Below are 23,121 nucleotides of genomic sequence, written 5' to 3' on the forward strand. Positions count from 1 at the left end.
TAAATATGTTCAGGAGCCAATCTGGGGGGGATTTTGTTTTTCCCTTAGATCCATAAACTATTTCAGGAGTGAGTAAGAGGGAGGGGGGAAGATGATGATGTTTTGCCTGGAACTGTTGTTTCTGTATTTTAGATTTCATGCTCTCCCAACACCGTTTTCGTCCCCAAATTCCTAATCCCTTTTGACATAGTAAATGACCGTGGAGATGGCTGCTTGGAGAAACAAAGACTAGAGTCTTCAGGAGGCTGATTAGCCTTATGAGCAGCGGATAACATTTTGATATATAGAGAGATATATATGTATATGGCCAACAGTGGGAAAAAGAGTCTCTGAACAAAGTGCTTACCCTTCTAAGTTTCACCGATTTGCTCACTGCAATTGAGCATTTAACAAAAAATCCTCTGTAGGATTGTTGAATCTGCCTGTCATTGGCTAGTAACAGACTCAAAATTATTCAGTCTTCTGGAAAATAGATACAAAATTGGTTTCTTTCTTCCCCAAATGATTGCAGAACATGATCAGTAGTGTTGACTGTTGTATTGACTAATGCATAGCTGTTCAGCTTAGCTGTGTTCAGAGTCAAATGAAAGGATTTGCTTTATTTCAAGCACGCAAAACAAGCCTCTGAAATTTGAGAAATTTAAAGGTAAGCCTTGTATTTTAAAAAATTCTACATGGCTTGAATGAATATTCAGCGTTACGAACACTTTCGTTCCTTAGTGAATAACTCTACAGCTACCTTAGCCATTAGTTAAAAGACAGTTCCAGACAAAACTGCTCACCTTCTTGATAGTAATTTGAATTTCTGGCTTTTTTATAGTATCGTCACCATGGAAAAGCCATAGCTTTGTTTGCAGTTTAATTGTTGCTTTCTCTTTACTGTGAGGGGTCTGAGCAAAGGGGCTGTTCTCATCTGCACGAGAAAAAATAAAAACCAGAAGACTGGGTTAGATGTGCCTGAAATGCTGCCCACAGATGAAATCTCAGAAATACATCATTTGAAAGCTGTTTATTTGCTTGCATCTTAAATTTTCAGGAGTCTTTTTTTTTTTTTTTTCCCCCGGGGTGGTTGTTTTTTTTTTTTTTACAATTAAAAAAGAAAAATGAGGGAGAGAGTGCTGAGAGGCACTTTGGTCCTCCTGGTCAAGTTTTATGGCCAACGTTACAGCTGTTTACATGGTAAGCATCAAATAGAGCTGGGACTGTGGCTTTGGAGTACTGGTGTAATACTGGAAATAGGAGAAAGTCAGAAGCAAGAGCAGCCCTTGAGAGTTTGGGTAGGAGTCATGGGTGAAGGAAAGGGTTCAAGTCTGGATTTGAGAGTGCTCTTGAGTTTGGATGGGATTGTGATGGTCAGGGTACCAAAGGCATCATTACGTTATTTATTCTGACACCCTGTCATCTCGCACTTCTCCTCTGGCTGCCCCTGAACACATACGGCTCTTGGGCAACCTCTGTCCGGGACGGGCAGCCAGCACCATCCCACAGGCACAGACTGTCTTGTCTGTCCTCCTGGCTTCTCTTGGATGGGGCAGCCAGGGGACCTGCGACACATGTTTCTTAAAACTCTGGGGGACCTGATTAAAATTTACTGTGCGTGGAGAGCACCACTAATGATTGCTCAAGAGTTGAAAGGACTTGCTGAGGTAACCAGCTGTGGCTGTAAGGTCACCCCGTCCTGCGCTGGAGAAAACTCTGGACATCCTCAAAGAGGCTTCTTCTAACTCTTGTCAAATACTGATTGTTTTACTTTTAACCAGCAACCGCTGCTTTTTCTCTCCTAAAATTTATACAGGCAGGGTTCGTGGTTAACTCCCGGCGCTGCCTGGGTGGTGGCTGTGCTGCTAGGGGGTATCTCTGAACTGCTGTCACCTTCAGCCGAGCATCACCCGCACCATCACGCTGCTCGACAGCTGTCCCTGTTCCTCAGGGGTGTTTGTGCTCGGGCATCAGCAGATGAGCTGTCCCACGGCCCAGAAATCGTTGCCAATTTGGGGTTGCATGGTTTGCTCACTGCTGACAGACCATGCCCACAGCACGGGGGTGCAGGTTTGGGCTTGCTCTGCAACGAGCTTAGGGTGATCCCGCACATCCGTTGAGGTACTAGCAGCTCCCATGGTATCGTAACTTGGGGGGGGGGGATGGAATCTGATGATTTTAGCAGTTTTCCTTCAGTTAGAAATTAAAGAGCTCAGCAATACTTCAAAGCTCAGGGAAAAAAAAAAACCCTCTGCCACGTGCACTTGCTGCGAAACTGCTGCTTTAGTCCTTTGTGAAGGAGGTGGTTTTTACTTAAAATGTCTGTGGGTTTCACTAAACAGATTTTTGTCGACTGTAAAGCCATCAGCAAAAATTATGCTATTTTGTCTTCCTTATGTAATCATCTCCCTGAGGACAGAATGTATACAGCAATCACGTTGTTTGAGGAAAAAATTAAAATTCCTCTTTCGGATTTTGTAAGAATTAAAATAAGATCCTTTTTGCTTAGTTTTCTGTGTCTGTGTGCAGAGACTGACAGGCAGGAGGCTGATAGGTTACTGTGGCAATCAGTTGGCAAAAAAAAATTAAAGCTAGAAGGCTTTTTTTTGGACTACATGAGGTTTGAGAGCCTTGACCAGACCTGCAACATGCACGGTGTCCCTGCCTGCAGGGACTCTGCTCAGTGGTGGCGATGAAAACTACTTGATGGGCTTAACCAACACTGGAAGTAGCTCATTGCATGGTAGATGTTAATACTCCATTAAAAAAAAACTGTGCAGAGGGCAAAATGGCATCAGCTCAGGTCGGTGTTGGGGCTAATGCAAGTTGCTGATACTAGAAGGTGTCTTGTGGCTGTTTAACATCATTGTAGCAAGAGATGTGAATTTTTATGGATGTCTTGATAGCGCTTGAACAATCTCAGCACTATACAGACCTTTCTGGGCTCCTTCTGTTTTTCAGGGCATCACATCACTACTGTACTCAATAAAAGATAAAAGTGAAGTTCTCATGTATGCAAAGATATTTACAGGTTCATGCTTTGGTATATGAATAGCTTCACTTCATGCTTTAAAAAATTAGCCTTGCCAGTGGCTCTTCCTAGGATGAGGAAAATGGGAAATATTGTCGTCTTAAGTACCAGCAATGGATGGCATTGGCCAGGCTGCCCTAGGGATACATCCAAGTTTCAGTGGGTACATTCATAAAGGAAAAAATAACTTAATTTAGAAAATATTACTTTATATAAGGGCAACTCTCTGTGCACATCCTTGCTTTTCCACCATTTCCTGCAGTTGTCAGTGTCCGATCGAAAAATTCAAAACAACTTTCAAGCTCCTGCATGTGGCTACCCCGGCGTGAACTGAAGGCACGAGAAGGTGTTCATCCAAGAGTGCTTGCGACAGGCTTTCTCAGTCAGAAAAGATCGTGGGTGTCTGCATTGTGTTTATTAAAAAGCTCCACTGCTTTGACTTTTTTCCTTGCTGTAATTCCAGTTCTGTCATGTTTGTGCTGGAGCTGTTAGACGAAGAAGCAACTACTTGCTGTCTACTCAACTTTCCAGTTTTGCTTAATTGGCATCTTGATGTGGGAAATGGGATGTTTGCAACCTCGTGTAGGTTTTGAACAGAAGTTGCGTAGATTGAAGAGATAAACCAGAGGGAAAAGGCCTTTTGCTGAGAAATCACAGATACAGACCTCTTGTTTCATTTAAATACTGGCCTTAACAGGCAGTAGTTTATGGATGCTAAGCAATTCAGTCCTTTTTTTGAACGAACAAAATGTCAGAGGATGGTGAACCAGAGTTTGGAGAGCTGTGTTTGGGTGGGATATTTGCATGTTAAAGCTTTTTGCCCCATGTGGCATCCTCAGCCTTTCATTATGGTAAATGAGAAATGCAGCAAGGAAAAAATAAATAGCTTTTCAGATTCTGCCAAGGCTAAAGGAGGTATTTCGAAGGAGAGCATAGAGACAAGTGCCACAAGCCGAGGTTGCCATTGGACAGGTTTCTCAGGTGGTTTTGCAGCCTGTGCCAGGTGCCCTCTTATTTTCTCCTTATCCCCTTGTGCCCTGTATGTACAGCCAAGATATGATCACAAATGGGAAACACGATGTAGGACAACTTACTTCCCTGGTCAAAACATGAGGCTGTTGATGGAGGAAATAATAAACCTGAAAAAATTAACATGAACTTAATTTTAAAACTGTACTTGCGTGGCGGTGCAAGGTCTTCAAACAGCCAGGCTCTCACCTTGTGAGAAAATAAGAGATGGACTTCACTACCGTGGAATAATAGTACAGGGTTGTGTAACAGGTTTATTCAAGATGGTTTGTGTTCCTGCTGTTGTTCAAGAGCCAAAGTAACGTGTCTGCCATTGTTAAATTTTTGTTGCAGAACGGTAGTAATGCCCATTGCCAATGAATTTGCCCCAGATGTTGTGCTGGTGTCATCTGGTTTCGATGCGGTGGAAGGCCATCCCACACCTCTTGGAGGATATAATCTATCAGCAAAATGTAAGTTGTGGATTTACAAGAGCAGAGATCTGAAACTGGTGTAAATCGCTGCTGTCCTAGGGACTAAAGTATACGGTATTTCCAGATTTTACATTTTGGTGTCAATCTTCATATCTTTCATTTCAATGGCAAACTCTCAGCCTTTTTCTTCGAATCGTCATGTGTTTTGTCACTCTACCGTATATATTTTGGTCTGGCTGATTGCCTTCATTTTCTTGAAGCATTGCACATTTCAATTTGTAGTGCAAATAAATTATGTAAGTTACCGATTCGTTCGTAGTCACATCCCGGTGGAAGATGACTGCTGAATTAGAGAGTTATGCTCGTTTTAATGCAAAATGGCAGAAGGAGGCAATGCCAGATGTAAACAGTGTACCTTGCTCTGAATGCTAGTAGAAGTCCAGTTCTTCCTCCAGGATACCTTATTAAAAATTTGAGCTGAATATTTTTGTTCTCTACCTTTGAAGCAACTGTACAGGCCCCCAAGAACCTCCTTTTTGCTTTGGATCTGTGATGTTTTGCGTTGCCCAGGAGACCCACTGAAATCCCCCACCTTGGTTATGCTGGGTTTACCTGGCACTCTTTCATTCAAGTCGATTGAGAAGACGGTTTCTCTTGGAAAAGGATTTTATTAATTATTTTTCAAGAGTTTTTTTCAGCCAGGAATCTTACTCTCTACAGTGAATTTCAGAGCCTTGTAAGGTAGCTGAACCTATAAACTTTATGTAAGAATAAAGTGAAATAGATTTACAAGAAACAAGTTATTTAAGATGTTCAGAAACACTTCATAATGAGAAGGTCCTGTTTACCTGCTTGTTGAGTTTCCCATGCTCTGTTACTCTCACAAAACAGTTATGGGCTCAGCCATGAATCTTTTTATCTGTCTGTTAATTTGCCAATTTGCAAAGGCACTCGTGGGCGTCTCTGCAGAACAGAAAGCACGGAGCAGGGATGGCGGGTAGAAATGCCGTGGATTTTCTTTTGTTTGGAATTTTTTTTTTTTTTTTTTGGAGGGGGAAGGTTGCTTTGAGGACACATTCTTTAAATCCTCACAGCTTGGTTCTGTTTTGTTTAAAGGGTAGAAATGTATTGTGTGTCATATGATCAAAGTCGGGGGTGCCCCAGGAATTTTTATAGCATATTATATACGGGAAGAAATGTCTGTTAAGAGCTAGATGTGAAATATCTCTGGGGCACTGCGATGCTGCTATCACAACTGAAAGCACCGGCAGCAAGTTTACTGATTTCCTCTTCCCCTCCTCCATCCGCATGACTGCTCTGACTTTGCATCTTCCAAAGCAGGGCAAAAAAACGCTTCCTTCTACCCTCTCTCCTTCCTTCCAAAGGAGATATTTGCTGCTGTATTTAATTCAGGGCGCTGAAGGGTGGTAGGGAGGGTGGCGGTGCCTCTCACCTGGGATAAACCCCAGCATAGCGCTCGTGGGGGAGATACGGATCCGTCCCGCGGTGCACGCGGCTGAGCCAGTCCGACAGGGAACTGTGGCTGGAATTCTGCAGCGAGCGTATTAAAATCCAACCTGGCTTATATTATGCGTTGAGTCCTTTCAGATCCCTTGTGGTTTTTTAATATGATGTAATTCCTTTCTATAACTCTTTGATCCTTCGCCAGGAGCCTGATTCCAGCCGCAACCTTTGCCCTTCTCCTGCATTTCCTCTTTTTTTCCTCGTTACAGGCTTCGGGTACCTGACGAAGCAGCTGATGGGCCTGGCCGGGGGTCGCGTCGTCCTGGCCCTCGAAGGAGGCCATGACCTGACAGCCATTTGCGATGCCTCAGAAGCGTGTGTTTCTGCTTTGCTGGGAAACGAGGTACAGAGACAGGCAAAACCAGGGGCCGCCACCTCCAACCCCCTTGAATTTGGGCATCTCATCCTCCAAAACAGTCAATCTGCCGAATTTTTGTCATTGTTTTGGGTCCTTTTGATACATGTTGATTTAGAATGAATGCTTTATTTGTTTAAAAACCACCTGTGTTTGGCAATCTGTATTATGAGGATTGAAATAGCTAAGAATTTAATTTGGGTTTATTCTTTATCCAGATAGTTTGCTTTGTGCTCTTTGGAAATCAACTACTTTCATTTCTTTCTGAAGTCATTGTCCAAGCCTTCCCTTCTCTTTGCAGACCCCCTCTCTAGTCCTACAGCCTGTGCGCTGGGCAGCTTGGTTGACATTGTTTTCAATCATATTTTTTCCTTGATGTTACATTTTCTATATTCTAAACATTGCGGTGTTGGAAAAGCCTCAGCTGTGTCACAGAAGTTGGCCAGAAAGACCAAGGTGTGTGATTGCAAGATAAGAGCAAGACAGAGAGGTAGACCAAGAAATCTAGTTTTTGGGTTCTGGGGAGGTCAGGGTATTTTCCTACAAAGGAAACTTCAGATACTTTAGCTTTTCTGCCTTCCCCCCGCCCCCCCTCCACCTACTTTTAGTGTCAGTGGGATTAAGGAAGAAATGATTCAGATTCCCTGTGCTGGTCCTCCTTGATGCAGCCTGGCTATCAGCATCCGCTGTAGCTGGCACCAAATGAGCAGCTCATGCCTACATTTCTACGAACGGGGTTGATAATTTAAAATTTTGGAGTGGTGGCATTTGACATGTCTTTGGGCTCAGGGAGTTCAGGTCGTGTACTGCAGAAATGCAACAGCAAGGAAATATAGAAATCAGTTATCGGCAGTGAAATCTCAGACTGGGGCTCTTGTGCATCTGCTCTATCTGTACCTTTGCAGACACTTCTGTTCAAGAAGCATGTTTCTATATCATTTGTGGGCTTTTGAGTATGGTTAGTTTGGGTCAAGCTTCCCTCCTTCTGGTTCGTTGGTCTTTTTTGGACACCTGTTCTCCACATACAGTCCGGATGGGGAGTCTTGGATGGCCACAATAGACTGCAAAAGTGCCTTACATCAGTTTTCCACCTCACTCATAGAAGCAAGTGCTTGCTCAGCCTGCAGCCCCAGGTCCCTGCTTGGTATCTGCTGTGCATGTCCTGGTACAGCGACGGCTCTGGAGCTGTTCAAAACAGTGAGGATTGATAACATGAATTAAAACACCAGCACAGTGTGATTCCTTGGGCTACGTACAGCTGAAAATATCAGCCGGGGCAGAGGAACCACACCAATTTGAAGTTGGGGGTGGCTGTGAAACCGTGGGCAGCATTAATGCCTTGGCTAGTGTGTTTGAATCTTTTTAGGTTGCCTCTTGAATTAAGAGATTGCCCTCATTACCTTCTGGAAACGAGCAAATCTCAAGAGGCCATGGTAAGAGTAATGGGACACAAGGAGGCTGCTGAGATGACCTCTGGAGGCAGTGATCTCAGACATCTGCTTGCCTGTCAGATGGTGAAAGAAGGAGGTTCCTCCCAAAGCTTTCACCTGCCTTGGAGAGCACAACCAGGGTCTCTCATCATCACACTTCGCTGAATAACCCCTTGGGGCGGGAAGTGAGGGAGGATGTGTGGTCAATACCTGAAAGTGCAGCACCACAGAGGGGAGAAGCCAAGCAGTATTTCAGCTCTAGTTCTTCCTCCAGTGGAAGCTGACTTCTGGGGACGTTGGTGAGCTGCCATGAACAGACTTGCCCTGACTCACGGTTGTAGTTCAGTGACCATCAGCCTTTTGCAGGTCTGGGAAGTTGGAGCCAGGGAGCTTGGATCTGTGTGGAGGTGCAGATCAGCTATGTTTGACTTCCAGCCTGTTCTAGAAGTGCTCTGTCTTGTAGGATCCACACCACATGAAGGACAACAGTGCCTGGGCAAACCTCACTAACCAGTCAGAGAGATAAAACAGCTGGGATTCATCAAAAGCATCTGCTTCGATCATCCAGCATCCCATCTCCGAGCATCCAGAGAGCATCTGCTCCTTGTGCTCGGGCAGGCAGTTCTGATAAGGCTCGCAGCATGGGTAACTGGTCCCACACGCCAGCCTGTGCTCAGCCCTCAGGACAGCCGCAGACTCGGGAAGCAGCTGCTGTACCAGCGTGGAAGCAATGGAGTTTTTATTGCAGCACCCATCTCTCTTAAGCTGACAGCGGATGGCACTGTTGTCACCACAGCCAATTCCTCTGCCTCCCTGCACCTTTGGGTGCAGCTGGAGCTAATGGCAGGATGCGCTTTGAAGGGGAGACAGAGGAAATAATGTGTGAAGGATGACATTCCTCTTGCTTAGCATGCTCCTACGATGCAAGCGGGGGACTGCAATGTGGGGTGAGGATCTGCGTGCAATAAATAAGCGCTTGATCCAAGCCACGAACGTGTTTGGAAGTGCAAGGCTTTAGGGAGATCTCAGCACTCACAATAACTTGGATCTTGTCAGCTGCCTGAGTGGTTTCATTTAGCACAGTCAATATTGATCCTTAAAGGTAAAAAAGCATTTATGTTTTTTTAATCACCGAATCAGGACTGCTGTAAGGCGCTTTAAAATACTTAAAGATGGACCTGTTCTCACTTTTCCTAGGTGGGCTATAAGGCTGCACAGATATCATGATACATGTTCTCCGACTTACCCACACATCAAAAAGCAGGAAACGCTGGTTTTATCAAGGTCTTTTATAAAATCTTTTTAATGCAAGGAAGTTGGAGGGAACTGCTGTTGCTTTGTCCCGCGGCCCTTTGATGAAGTTTGATATACAGCGTGTTAGACGATTTTGCATGCGTGCACATGGACAGGCAGCTGTGGCCAGCGGCGGGCTGCAGGGAGGTTTGCTGGCTGAAGAGCCACGCCGGAGTTACACGGGGAAATGGTAGGAAATGAGGGGAATGGTGCCAGTCCCCAAAGCATCTACGTTCACCAGCGGAGATCAAAACTCCCGCTTCAGAAAAAGCGTTACGCAAAGGCAAGAGCCGTCTTGTTCCCAACTGTCCAGGAAATTAAAACAGAGCTTTAGCTTTGCAGCAAATTATTTTAATGTGAAATGAGTTAGTGCCAGGCGAGGTTACTTGAAAATGTATGTACATTGCTTTAGTTAGAAATTTAGTTGTGCAAAACTAACACGACTTCAGTTGAAAAATCAAAGGTGGATGTGGTGCAGGGGAGATCCACTGATGGTGATTTAGACCAATAAGCCACCATTCCTCTCCCATTACTCAAAGCGGCCTCTGACAGCAGCGTGCTGGCAGCGCTGGAGGGCAGTGGGGGCAGCAACTCACTCCGTTGGGGGCATCAGCAGCCTTTACACTTCAAACAGGTTCTGCTCCGTGGCAGATGCTGTTTGTGAACTGTCTGTTCCCAGGGAGTGACGCTGCTATTTAAGCTCCTGGGCACCCATAGCATGCACTGCCCCAGGCTAGGAGCCATGCCAGCACCATGACTGGAGCAGGGTGTGGAGATCCCGTGTCCATGGGAGCTGCTAGCGGTGGGGAGAGGGATGGGAGCATGGAGGCACGTGCAGGGGGGTCCTGGAGCTCGGCCACACTCACAGTGCAGCCCGTTGCTGCTACAAATGCCTTGGTGGTTTTCATACAGAAGTAGCACAGGAGTGTCTGGTGTCAGTCTCCGGACATCCCGAATAAACAAGAAGGTGATAATAAGAAGTTGCTTAAAACCTTTACCTAATACCCAGAGGTATTTCCTTCCTTTTCCAGGAGAGCAATGGGTGAGGCTGTTGTCTGTGAGTGTTATTTCAGAAGGAGGAGCGTGCTGTGGAAATGATTCACACGTGTGGCCAGGCTGCCTGATGTTGCGTGCTTTCTATCAATATCAAGCAAGAGGCGTTAGAAAGCTCTTACTTAAAGATTTGTCCAGGAATTGCTTTTGCCTTCACTTAATGTCATACAGAAGCCAGCTTGGGCCAGAATTATTTTTAGAGTGGAGAATTTATAAGAAGTGCAATCCATAATTGTTAAATCTGGAATGGAGCAATTTCTAGTCCTCATGAAGTACCTATCGAATGGCTGCCATGTGGTCGCAAGAGCAGATCTCTTGGCTGGAGCTTCTCTTGGCTTTGAACAGAAGTTACAGTTAAACTTTGCTGTAGATTCTTTTTATTAACTATTAAACTGTGTCTGCTTCTTTGCCGGGGAATATCCCTGGTTGGGTCTTGACCACTGTTTTCAGACACAGTTAACAGCTGTGGACATCTCTTGTTTTGGATACCCAGCCTTGGAGGTCTGTGATGAATTCATGTTCTTAGTGGAGAACTGGGGGTGGCAGCGGGGGGAAAGAAAGAAAAAATACGGGCTTGGAGAGCATCAGATCTGCTGAAAGTTTTTTCTGGAGTATTTAGTTGGTTGTGAGGTGTCTTGAGCTCTTGTGAGTCTAATCCAAGCCATTGGCCATGTACATGAGCCAAGTAGAGCTGCTCTGCTGGGGCATCCTTACATACCAAGCAGACACCCCTGCTGTGCCAGACACCCAGTGTCATCTGCTGAAAGCAAATAACCCCATCTCCTTCCCTTGGAAGACCTAGTTATAATTTTGCATTATTTTATTATCGTTATCATTAATAACAATCTATAATATATAATAAGTATATGTCAAAATGTAATATAATAATTATATAATAATAAATTGGAAGTTCTGTGCTGCAGATCCGGCTCCTTTCCTGGGGAGGCGTGCTGGGGCCACAGAAGCTGCCCTAACTCCGTGCCTGTGCAGTGTTACTGTGCTGTTGCCATTTCCAAAAGATGGCAGGAGCCACAAGAATGTATCTTAGGGTCTTGGCCATCTCTTCATGAAAAAAAAAGACCCCACAAACTAATAATAGATGTAGGTTAGTTGTATTTGAGCCCAGATTTCTTGCCCAGTGGGAATTGAAGCAAGCGTTGTAGCTACAACAATAAAAGGTTTAATAACTTCATAAAGGACGAACGGGACAGTTTTAGCTTTTCAGAGGACAGATGTCTCAAAGTGAGAGAAGTAACCCAATTGAAGAAGGTGTTCTCCTCTTCTTGGGTTTATTTTTTAAAGCAAACAAAAACACAAACAACCCCTCAGCAGTGCTGTCTGGGGCCTTCCTCTGGGAGAGGACATGCATGCTCCTGCTGCAGAACAGACTTTGCCAGGGATGTCACCCCATGGTCTTGACAGAGGATGATGTTTGACGCTCGTTGTCTTTACTGATGTTTTCTGTCACCAGAAGAGCCCTGACTTGCTGTTCTGCTGCACCCACCCCCCAAATGAGCAGAGTAAAAGCACCACAAAGAAGGATGCAGTTTTCAGGATTTTGATCAAATTTCTCTTTTTCTGTACCGACCGAAGGCTGCAGGGGCTGGGGTGGATACAGGAAGCGCTTTCTATCAGGCAAGAGGAAAACGTCTCTAGAAAATAGAAGGAAATGCTGTCAAGCAAGGAGAGGGCATTTCCCTTGTTCTCCCCCTTTTCTCATTCTCACACCTTTCCCCTGCCTTGGCTGCCAGAACTCTTTCATGCCTCTAAAAAGAAATGGGAAAAAGTGATGCCCTTCATTGCTGAAGGGAGCTCTGAAGTTATTGTCCGTCATTCACCATAGGTGTATTTGTCCGTGCTGATGCAAAGGTGAACTGGATCCCCTGGGAGTTTTGTAACCTCCTGACTGCAAACTGAAAGGGCAAATCTTTCCAGGGTGGTAGACCTTGCATCCGAAAACAAGCGATATGTGCACCTAGTTTGGACATTAGTTTTCTATATAGTAAGTCTCAGGTCTGCAGAAGCTTTTTGCTCTTGAGCGCTATTACTTCAGGAGCGATCTGGTGGACGGTCACGAGTGGTGTCCCCCAGGGCTCAGTTTTGGGGCCACTCCTGTTTAACATCTTTATTGATGATCTAGACGAGGGGATTGAGTGCCCCCTCAGTAAGTTTGCAGATGACACCAAGTTGGGTGGGAGTGTTGATCTGCTCGAGGGTACAGAGGCTCTGCAGAGAGACCTGGACAGGCTGGAGCCATGGGCTGAGGCCAACTGTATGAGCTTCAATAAGGCCAAATGCCCGGTGCTGCACTTGGGCCACAACAACCCCCAGCAGCGCTACAGGCTTGGGGAGGAGTGGCTGGAGAGCTGCCAGTCAGAGAGGGACCTGGGGGGGTTGACTGACAGCCGGCTGAACAGGAGCCAGCAGTGTGCCCAGGTGGCCAAGAAGGCCAATGGCATCCTGGCCTGTATCAGCAATAGCATGGCCAGCAGGGACAGGGAAGGGATCTGACCCCTGGACTCGGCACTGGTGAGGCTGCCCCTCGATGACTGTGTTCAGTTTTGGGCCCCTCACTCCAAAAAGGCCATTGAATGACTCGAGCGTGTCCAGAGAAGGGCAACGGAGCTGGTGCAGGGTCTGGAGCACAGGTCTGATGGGGAGCGGCTGAGGGAACTGGGGGGGTTTAGTCTGGAGAAGAGGAGGCTGAGGGGAGACCTCATTGCCCTCTACAACTCCCTGAAAGGAGGGTGCAGAGAGGGGGGATGAGTCTCTTGACCCAAGAAACAAGCGCCAGGACAAGAGGGAATGGCCTCAAGCTGCGCCAGGGCAGGGTCAGACTGGCTCTTAGGAAGGATTTCTTTGCAGAAGGGGTTGTTGGGCGTTGGAATGGGCTGCCCAGGGCAGGGGGGGAGTCCCCATCCCTGGAGGGGTTGAAGAGTCGGGTTGACCCAGCGCTGAGGGATCTGGTGGAGTTGGGAACGGTCAGTATGAAGTTCATGGTTGGACTGGAGGAGCTTCCAGGTTTTTTCCAACCGAGATGATTCTGCAATTCTGTGATTTTATTTCTTTATTTGAAGCAGCTCTGCTAATCAAAGCATGGTCTCAGGGGTCTACACTACCACTGGTAGCCAGCGCTGCTCAATCAGTCAGCAGAGCTGTGTGCTCCCTGACTGATACAGCTGGGATGGCTGAGACCTCTAACAGAGGTGTAGCTCCCATGGCAAAACCACCTCCTTGCTGGGACAGCTTATTTCACACCCAGGGGCTGGAGTATGTCCCAGCAGCAGTGTGGGTTTGCCAGTGGGAACTGCATTCAAACCAGCACTTGGCCATTACAGGCAACTCCATCGGCGTCATACTGCCCGTATGGGTTTCATATACAGGCTTTTACAGGTAGCTCCACACCGCAGAGCTTTGCTTCAATGTAACTGGAAATGGACCTAGAACAGCAATGGGAGAAAGACTTAGAGAAGCTCCTTTAGAGTGGCATTTCCTAATTCATCTCTCTAGCAAAACTCTTATTGTCCCATGTTCCTTGTTACGTAAATTGTTATTAGTGCTTTGGTTATTTTTTTTAACAGTTGGTAACAAAGGCAGCACTGCTTTTTTGAAGGTGGGATGTATGTTAGAGCAAAACAGAAATCATCTACGTGCCACTTACATTTACAGCATAAAAGCAGCCAAGCCCAGAAAGATACCTGCTTTTTATGGGCATTTGCACTGAACATTTCTGGGGAGGCTTTCTGTGTCATCTTTCAACTTAAAGTCTCAATACCAGCAGCATGTCACTTGCTGTCAAACTTTTTGTATAAAGAGCAAAGGAAAGAAGCCAGCATCAAAAAAACCTAAATTTTATGAGCCTTACTGGTGACTTCAAGGCCAATTTTTTTAAAGGTTAGCCATCAGATCTAATGGTGCTCTGCCCTGACAAGACTAGCCCAGCAGCTGGTAAGAGGCATCGATTGTGACTGAAGTTACAGTCGTGCCGAGTGTGGCTTTAAAGCAGTATTTTGCTGTTTCTCTGTACCAAAATTAGACTATTTACTCTTAGGGTACAGATATTTTTCAGTTAAGAGTTAATAAATACACTAGATTAGGTATTTAGAAGAATTTAAAAGCTACCCATTTTATTTCTGTAGAGGAAAACCAGAAATGTAGCTGTTACTGTATTTTTAAGTTGCTTTTATTTGCACATTGTTTTACTAGTGAAAACTTTGCAAAAAGGTAGATCTGAGCAATAGTTTAAAAAGATCCTTTGTAAAAGCAGCCAACATCACTTGCCTTACTTTTCTGGTCTGTGTAATAGTGTCTCTTCATACAGTCTACATCAGTGGCTGCAGCAGGCTCTTTAGGAGCTGCGCAGCTGTGGAGCCCAGTGGAGCTGCAGCACTTTTTGTGTGAAGGAGCATCAGGCTGGAGGAGGCTGCACTGAGTATCATGAGAGCACTTAGAAAGTCTGTGTATTTTGGATATTTAACTGAAGGCAGATAATAGGAACCAGGGGAGTGGAGGCTTCATACAGCAGAGCTATTTGCTAAATTGCATTTAATGCCTGGTCTCTAACTTGAGATAACGTTTCTTCGGTGTTCTTCTCTCTTTCCAGCTTGACCCTCTTCCAGAAAAGGTTTTCCAGCAGAGAGCAAATGCTAATGCGGTGCACTCAATGGAGAAAGTCATCGAGATACACAGTGAGTATAGCCCTGTTCACCCAGCTGGTTCCCTGTTGGGTTGCCCTGTGGGACACCCGTTTGACTTTAAACTGCAACAGGGGAGGTTCAGACTGGACATTAGGAAAAGATTTTTCAGAGAAAGAGTGGCCAGACAGTGGAATAGGCTGCCCAGGGAGGGGGTGGAGTCACCATCCCTGGATGTGTTTAAGGGTCGTTTGGATGAGCTGTTGGGGGATGTGGTGTAGGGGAGGACTTTGTAGAGTCGGGCTGATGGTTGGACTCGATGATCCCGAGGGGCTTTTCCAACCTGAATGGTTCTGTGATTCTGTGACTTCTCCATCAGCCTGGCAGCTCCAAATTCCCTTGTCCTAGTTTACAGGTGGTCACTGCACTGTGAACTGGGTTTGTGCAGCCACAAGCTGGTCTTACTGTGCGTGGACCGAGCGACGCACGGGGAGCAGTCGATTGAAGGAAATGCCTTGGCGCTTGAGGAGGAATTAGTATTAAAAACTCTAAAATCTCTGTAAAGGACAGGCTGTCCTGCACTTAGAGTTTGCCCTTATCTCTTCAAAAGCAAATCAGGTATCTCCAAATAACATAAGTCTCATTGGGTGTTGTGGCACCCATTAATTAAGAGTGGATAGGGATGAAAGTTAAACAGAGTATTGCATGAAGTTGCTAATATTGTAGGTTTATTTAGCTGGGGAGATTAAAATCCTCATAGTTGAAGCTTTCCTGGGGACATTCTTGGGGGATGGAGTGAAAGAGCCTGAGTAACGTGGGAATCCCACACAGCGTCCTGACATCTTGCCACTTCAAACTTTTGTGGTCTAAAACCGGAGGGGGCTAGTCTCCCTTTTATAGGGCGAAAATGGAGCTTAAAAGACACCAAAACCTTTTTTTTTTTTTTTTTCCCCCCTGAAAAATGCCCGGTGACTTTAGAAATTTGAATTCCATTTCCAGAAGCTGCTCTGCAGAGTGCTCAGCACCAATGGGACACCTCAGCAGCACCTTGAGCCAGCCCATTTTATTTTTTTTTTTACTTAATATGAGCACAGCAAATTAAAAGGGGCTTTGAGTTAGACCCTCAGATCTGCTGCCCAGCACAGGAGAGGCGAAGATGTTTGGAAACAAGTTCCTCCTTCCCACCTGCTGGTCTCACTGTATGGGTTCTTGCTTTCAGGCTTTGCTGTGGCTTCTTGGGTACCAGCAAATTCAGTGTGTCCTGCCTGGGGGCCAAGAGAACATCTTTTATTCTCTCCCTCTGAAGCCTTCCCTGTGCTTTTTCCACTGAAAAAAGATGTTTATCATGCCAAACTGAAGACGTAAAAAATAAATAGATGGTCTTCTTTAGTCTTAGGTGATTTGCCCACAAAAGCATAGCAAGAACATGGCAGTTAGGAACTGAATGCAGTCCAAATCTGGACTACATGCTTCCCTCTCGTGTATTTCTCCTTAGGTCTAAAAGTTTCTGAGGGTTTTGAAGTGAAAAAGGAAATGTCGTTAATTTTTGAGCGCCTAAGTGCCCCCTTCTATTAAGGCAGAGGGATGCTGTACACCTCTGTGGAGCTTGGATCCTCACCTCCAGCACTCCTTGCACATTTGTCCTTTTGAAAATCCAGTTTCCACCTCCCACCTTTCTTCCCTAGCCAAAGGAGAAGAGCATCTCATTGCCAGACAGTGATTCAGCCCTGCTTTGACATCTTAGGTGTCCTTAAGGGATGCACAGGTGCATGTTTATCAATGCTCTCAATAACTTTTGGCTTTAAAACCTAGCTTTTCAAGACACAGCAGCATAGCAGCTCCTCTGTTAGTGCAGTAGCATGGCATAGAGCTCGCAGGGGTGTCTCTGGCCTCGCCTCACAAGCCAGGCCTCCCTTGGCAGGTGTTCCCAGGAACTCACTTCCACCTGCAGCTTCATGGGACCTCAAGATGGTCCTTGAAGCAAGTGAACATGGCTCAAGGTTGCATTTTGTGCAGGCATGATGAATCTTCCCCAGGCAGTTCTCAGCCGTCTGCTGGGCCTGGGAAAGTGGGACTGCAGGGCTGGACCCATGCTGGTGCAGGTGCCCTGACTGCCTCTCTTCTCACCTCTGCCCCAGGCAAGTATTGGCATTCACTCCAGCGTTACGCCTCCACGGTGGGGTACTCCCTGGTCGAGGCTCAGAAGTGTGAGAACGAGGAGGCGGAGACGGTAACAGCCATGGCATCTCTGTCAGTGGGCGTGAAGCCAGCTGAGAAGAGGTGAGTTGCTCTCCTTCCCCTTTATCATCACCTCTCAGAGTCTGCCCAGGCAGGAGGAGCTGTGGTGGGCAGCCTTCTGGGCTGATCCTCTCCTTTTAATCATTGCACGCTCATTCCCCACATCTCCTGTCCTCCACGGCTTCTCTAAAGATCTCGTGGGCTGCAGGAGAACAGCAGTGCCATGAACTCTGTATGTGACCTTAGTATGGTGCACACTGCGCCTGACCCTTCTGCTCCAACCGGAGTTGAACGTGGTTTTGGACCGTGAGAGAAAATTGATTTTGCTGCAAAAAAATGTTGTAACACTGCACAAATGAAAACAGGTTGTCTAAAAACCCTTCTTGGTGGCAAGTTTTAATTCCAGGTGAGCCAGCTGAGCACAACTGCCTGGGTGGGAAGGTGATGGGAACATAAGGCATGAGACTTAAGCACCACAAATTGTCCAACCCTGTTTTCTTTCTTCCCTCTCTTCCCATCTTGCCTGGCTGTGAAATTGCTCAGACCTGATGATGAACCCATGGAAGAAGAACCTCCCCTGTAGCATTCACCTTTGAGCTGGAGTTCTCCTGTTTGTTCGTCTTCGTCTTGAAGCTCTGCCAAGAAGCTTTCTCTTGTTACTCCTGTGTCCTGTCATGGTTTTTTCCAGAATACAGAAGGACAACCAGGTGTAAAACAAAGCAACGGAAAAAAATCTCTCCATATCTATATGCGTCTACAGTATAGATTTGCTGAAAAAGAAAAATGCCGGTGAAGAGCAGTACAGGACTGACACACTGGGCACTCTTCCTCTGGTTCTCACTGGGAGCAGAAAGGGGAACGACGCCCGTGAAGTCTTTGGCAGAGTTGCCAAAAAAAAAAAAAAAAAAAAAAAAAATCGAAGATTCAACAACACATATGAAAATAAAACAAACAAACCTTAATGTAAAACTGGTGCTTACAATTTGATTACCCACAATTCAGCAATCTCTGCTTGAACCACTCAACCCATCTTGTAGTTTCATTTCTTGGATTTTTTATATGGCTCTTGCCTGCCTGTGAGTCAACGACATTCTTGTCGAAACCAGAACAATGGGAGATGGTGTATTTTTAACGGGGAGGGACAGGGAAAGAGGGACTTGTCTTACATCTAAAGAAAAGGGAAAGAGAAGGGGGGAAACGGTAGCCCAGATGGAGTCGGCTTTATTGTCTCCAAAGCCATCTGAAGATGAGTTTGTGCCTTTTTTTTTAATTGATGGATTTGGTGCAGCTGGATTTTCTGAAGTTTGAGGAACAATGCCTTAAGTAAAAAAAAAAAAAAAAAAAATAAAAAAATAAAAAAAAAGAAAACAAACAAAAAAACCCACAAAGAACACAGCAGTTCATGAATATTTTTCCTCTGGTTGGGAAAGCCAAGAACTGCCATCAGGAAGGAAGACTTTTTGGCTTGTGCTGGCATGATGGTGGGAAGCAGGCATCAGCTGAACAGAGCGTCTCCAAAAACTGTCTACAAGTTTGGATTTGTTTTGTTTTCTTTCATTGCTGTTTAAAAAAAAAAAAAAAAATTAAGGTAGTTGCCAAGAAAGTGGCAAATACTGTTGGGTCTTTGAAATTCAACCATTTTTAAAAACAAATTTTCAAATGTTTTCTCTCTTCTACATTATCTAGTAATTGAACTTATCAATTTGGTTGTTGAAGCATGTAATAGACACAAATGCAGGTTTAAGACTGGAATGCTTTTTATTAAAAGCAACTAGCATGAGATATTGCTTAAATTGTTAGGTATAAATATATATGTGTGTATAATGTATATTCCAAATGTATTCCAAGCTTAGAAACCGGATTCCTATGAATTATTGATAAAAATATTTATGATGCATTTATAGAAAAATATATGTAATAAATGCATACTATAACAGTAGCCATTGGAAGCTCCCTAGGGACAGATTTGTGAATTGGAACGTAAAAGGTGCTTTTGGAAAAGGATCCAGGTTGAAACTCGAGGATTTTCAGACGACAGGTTGGAAAGTTTTTCAGAAAGCCAACACGTTAGCCACTGGGCAACTACCCTAAACATTTGTATTTTAATTTAAGGTTTTTAGTTGTGATCCTTTTCTAACAAAAACAAATGAGTTTTTTATAGCAAAGACTATGAATTTGCTGTTAATTTTTATATCGATATTTCACAAAACCCTAAAGAAGCCTTGTTTGTGTGACTCTGACATTTATTTTCTATTTGGCAGGTTTCATTTCCGAACGGCAATAGCATCTAAACCTTTTTTCCTCCCACTTTTCTTGCTTGTACATTATTTTCCTTTTTTTTTTTTTTTTTTTTTAATTTTTCCTTTCTCTCAAGTCTTATGTACAGTGAGCAGCTTTCTGCAGGCGTAAAGAACTGTGGCAGATTGTCAGAGTTTATTTTTCGGAAAGGGTGCGTTTTATCGAGGAGGGAACGCGATGGGCTCTTTTGTATAATGATACCGCCGACTGTATATTTCCTCAGTTCTGTTATAGTAGCTATGTAAAGAAAATAAGGAGTTTTCTTACCTTCGACATAGTAGTATTCCAATGGGCGATGTCTTTGTCCTCCGCGCGGATCGTAGTGAGGATTACAGGCGGCTTCAGTAGCTGCCTACCACTGGGAAGGCTTGTCGGACACTCTTGGGACAGCTGGCATTTTCTCTTCGCCGGACAGACAGACACGCAGACACGCACGCACACCTCCCCACGTCCTCTTTCTCTCTCTCTTTCTCTCCTCTTATTCTTCCCGTCGCTGGTAGGGTGGGAGAACTTTTCCCGAAGGTATTTTTTTCCCCCCGAGGAGGTCGTTGGCCTGCGCCAGCCTCGGCTGTCACCTCCTGCAAACGGCGGGTCGGAGAAGCAGCAAAGTCCTGCCGCGAAGAGTTTGGGCAGCTTAGAGGAGAACGGATTGACACGCGTGCCTTCTTACAGCAGTGTAGGATAGCACACACCCCTCGTCCGAACAACCAAGGGTAGCTTTTTTTTATTACTATTATTTTATTCTGTTACGATGACGACTGACGGGGTTGCTTCCAGTAACTTATTTTTTTCCAGTTCTCGAAGCGACCATTTTCATTCCATTCAGGACTCGCTCGCGGGAGGAATTTGAAGCATAATCCTATGTGTGAGCAAATGCAAGAGGCTTTTGTTTTATTCCTCGGTTTATAATGCAATTTAAAAACCAGACACTACTGTATTTGAGTTTTGCAAACCCAAGTACGTGTTAAAATTATGAATAGCTTCGGTCACGTAGGACCATCCTCAGCATATTCTAAAAATAATCTTCCCGTGTAAAAACACAACGTACCTGGAGATGCTGTGGTTTGGTTTTTTTTTTTCAACCAGCCACTTTGCTGCTGTGATCTAAAATTAATCTGGCTGCCGAATCTGGTGACTGACTTTAGATTTTCCTTTTGCCGTGTACACGCTGTGGGCAGTAACCATGTTGACACGATCGTTTCTGTTGTCAGCTCTTCCCTGGAGGGTTTTTGTATTTCTCCTCTCGGTCGTGGCAAAGCTTTTTCTTTTCTTTTTGTGTTCCTGAGAGCCGCCGGCTGGCCATGCTGAGCCGGTTTCTTTCTAAAAATCGGAGGAGCTTGTCAGGATGCCGCCTTCGTTTCTTTCCATCATTTCGCTCAGCTTTTTGCCAGGGACGGAAAGATTTTTCCTGAGACGTCAGAGCTCATCTCCTCCAAACTCCCGGCGACGTGGTTTCGTTTCGCAGCGGCACCTGCTCCCCGGGTGAGGTGGGGATGCTCTTCGGGCCGGTGCAGGCACAGAGAGGGGGGAAAGAGCCCTCGTTTTGAGGCTCAATGGGGTTTTTTCACCTTTTGAGCCATTAGCTTCTTCATTTCAGATGACTTTGCCGTAGGGCGGCTGCGCCAGCGGAGCGGGAGCCCAGGATGCTCCTGCATCCTAGCATGGTGCTGCCCAGGGCATCCTTCGTACCTGCTTGGAAAGAAAGGAGCATCTTTAAATCCTCTTTACAGAGAAGCGAGGCCCAGTTTGCAGTACACAAGTAATCATTGGGGTTTTTTGTTGTTTTGGTTTTTTTTTTTTACTTTCGATACAAAACATTCCTTTTTTTATTAGTCGCAGTCATGTATTCATTCCATTCTTCCTTTTGTAAACTTTTTTGGGCCCACATCTTTTATGGGCATTGATATATATAAATATATATATAAATATATATGAATATATTTTTTTAAGTTTCCTACACCTTGAGGTTGCATGGTCTGTAAGGTTGGCATGTCTTTATATTGTATACAGATTTTGCACGCCAAACTTGGCAGCTTTGAAAATGAAAAAAAAAAAAAAAAAATTGTGGTTTTGGGTTTTTTTGGGTTGTTTTTTTTGTTTTGGTTTGGTTTTTTTTCCTCTCGTGGCATTTGCAGAGACTAAAGGTTGGGACGTTGTTGTCACACACACACACACACACACACACACACGCACCCACGCGCGCACCCACACAGCTACACACAAAGGAAGGAGAGTGGGAACATTTTTTGCGTCTTACTGAACGTAATAAGAAATTGTGATTTTTATTGTTAAAAAATAAAAGAGTAAATAAAAAGGACTACTTAAACATTTCTCATTTTAAGAAGAAAAAAAAAAAAAAGACGTTTATCTAGCACTTGTGACTTACCAATAATAGAGTTTATTGTATTTATGTGGAAACAGTGTTTTTAGGGAAACTACGCAGAACACACAAAGTAAACTGCCTGTGTCGTCATTATTTTTTTTCTTTTAATTTGGGTTGGTATTTTGTTTTGATTTCTCGGCTGGGTGGGGAGGTTGGATGCAACCCTTTGTCAACACACGTAGTCATTAATTCTAAGGAGATGAATGACAAGGACTTTAAAGAGTTAACTCTTCAGCACAGCTGCGTTAACTTTTTTAAAATTACTTTTACATGATGTATTATTGCTGGGTTTCACTTTAAACAGTCGTGTACTGTGCAACACTGTGGTTTAAAACAAGACTTTACATCAAAAAGAAAACATGTTTCTTCATTGTCATGAAGTTGAGCTCGTTCTCAGCTCATCTTCACTTTGTCTTTGATATTGATGAAAAAGTATCCTATTGAAAGAAAATAAATTAACACTTTTCTGTGCTCCATAGTGGAGGCGCTATTTTCCAATTTATGAGGATGACAAACTTATATATATAATATATATATAAAAGTGGGGGGGAGGGGTTGAAACATTATTCACCCAAGAGCTTATTACAGATATGTAGTATCAAAAAGTTGTAACTATATTATATTCTACTTTATACCTATACATGCTCAGTATGACGTCACCATTGGTAGCAGCTACCGGTTTACGCTGTAATTTAGACACAATTTCACTCTTATTGTATGGACCCTACTTTAAGTGATGGTAGCATTCTTTGTGCTAAATTTTCTGACGGTCCTTTCTTTTACTTGGTGGAGTTGGAATATTTTTCTCGTTCTTATTTTTGTTTGGGGTTTTTTGTTTTGGTTTTTTTTTTCTCTTTTATCTTCTTTTTTTTTTTTTTTACTGGCCAATGGTGTCTTTCTCTGACAGTACCGACTTCAATTTCAACTTTACTAGGAGTCCAGTATTTTGTACCACATTATGACAACTTGTTATTCTTGTGGTGTAAATAAAAAGAAAAAGTTAATTATAGTACCACCTTGGTTTCTGTTGCTGATCTTTTCATCTGGTGCCTTCGGTGTGATGTGATCTTTCACCCGCTTTAAACAAAATGGTTTCTTGGTGTCATGGAAGGGGGTCTCGGCACTGAAGCAGCTTTTTGGTCAAAAGATACCCATGTGTGTCAGGATGTCCAGGGTATAAAAATTTCTAGAGCTTCTGCCCAGTTTCCTCGCTGCTCCGAGATGTGTGTTGACAAATGCCTGCATGTAGAGATTGTAGAATAATAAAAAAATCCCACTGAAGTTGAATTTCCAGCAAGAAGTCCATGAGAGTGGCTGAATTTCCCCCAGAAGCCACCAGCAAGTGAAAATCAGGAAAATGAACAGAGAGAAAAACTGATATTTGGCATCTGGCTCTGTTCTGCCTGGTGGAGTTCTTAGTGCTTTGCTTGGCTGTAGCGCTTTGAAGTTGGCTGGGTGTGG

The 23,121-nt window shown here is 44.5% G+C and overlaps 1 protein-coding gene and 1 pseudogene across 5 annotated transcripts in view; both read left to right on the plus strand.

Moving 5' to 3' along the window:
• HDAC4 (histone deacetylase 4) overlaps positions 1-22,672 on the plus strand; it is a 270,539-nt gene extending 247,867 nt beyond the window's left edge. For all 5 annotated transcript variants that reach the window (XM_074872456.1, XM_074872457.1, XM_074872453.1 and 2 more), the window contains exons 23-27: positions 4,373-4,491; positions 6,186-6,319; positions 14,711-14,795; positions 16,880-17,021; positions 17,523-22,672. In XM_074872456.1, coding sequence (XP_074728557.1) covers positions 4,373-4,491; positions 6,186-6,319; positions 14,711-14,795; positions 16,880-17,021; positions 17,523-17,562 — 520 coding nt within the window. In that variant the 3' untranslated portion in view covers positions 17,563-22,672. The remainder of the gene's footprint in view (positions 1-4,372; positions 4,492-6,185; positions 6,320-14,710; positions 14,796-16,879; positions 17,022-17,522) is intronic.
• Positions 21,380-22,726, plus strand: LOC141945021 (uncharacterized; annotated as a pseudogene).
• The last annotated feature ends 395 nt before the right edge of the window (positions 22,727-23,121 follow it).

The sequence above is a fragment of the Strix uralensis genome, chromosome 6 (assembly GCF_047716275.1).
Source record: "Strix uralensis isolate ZFMK-TIS-50842 chromosome 6, bStrUra1, whole genome shotgun sequence".
Classification (NCBI taxonomy): Eukaryota; Metazoa; Chordata; class Aves; order Strigiformes; family Strigidae; genus Strix; species Strix uralensis.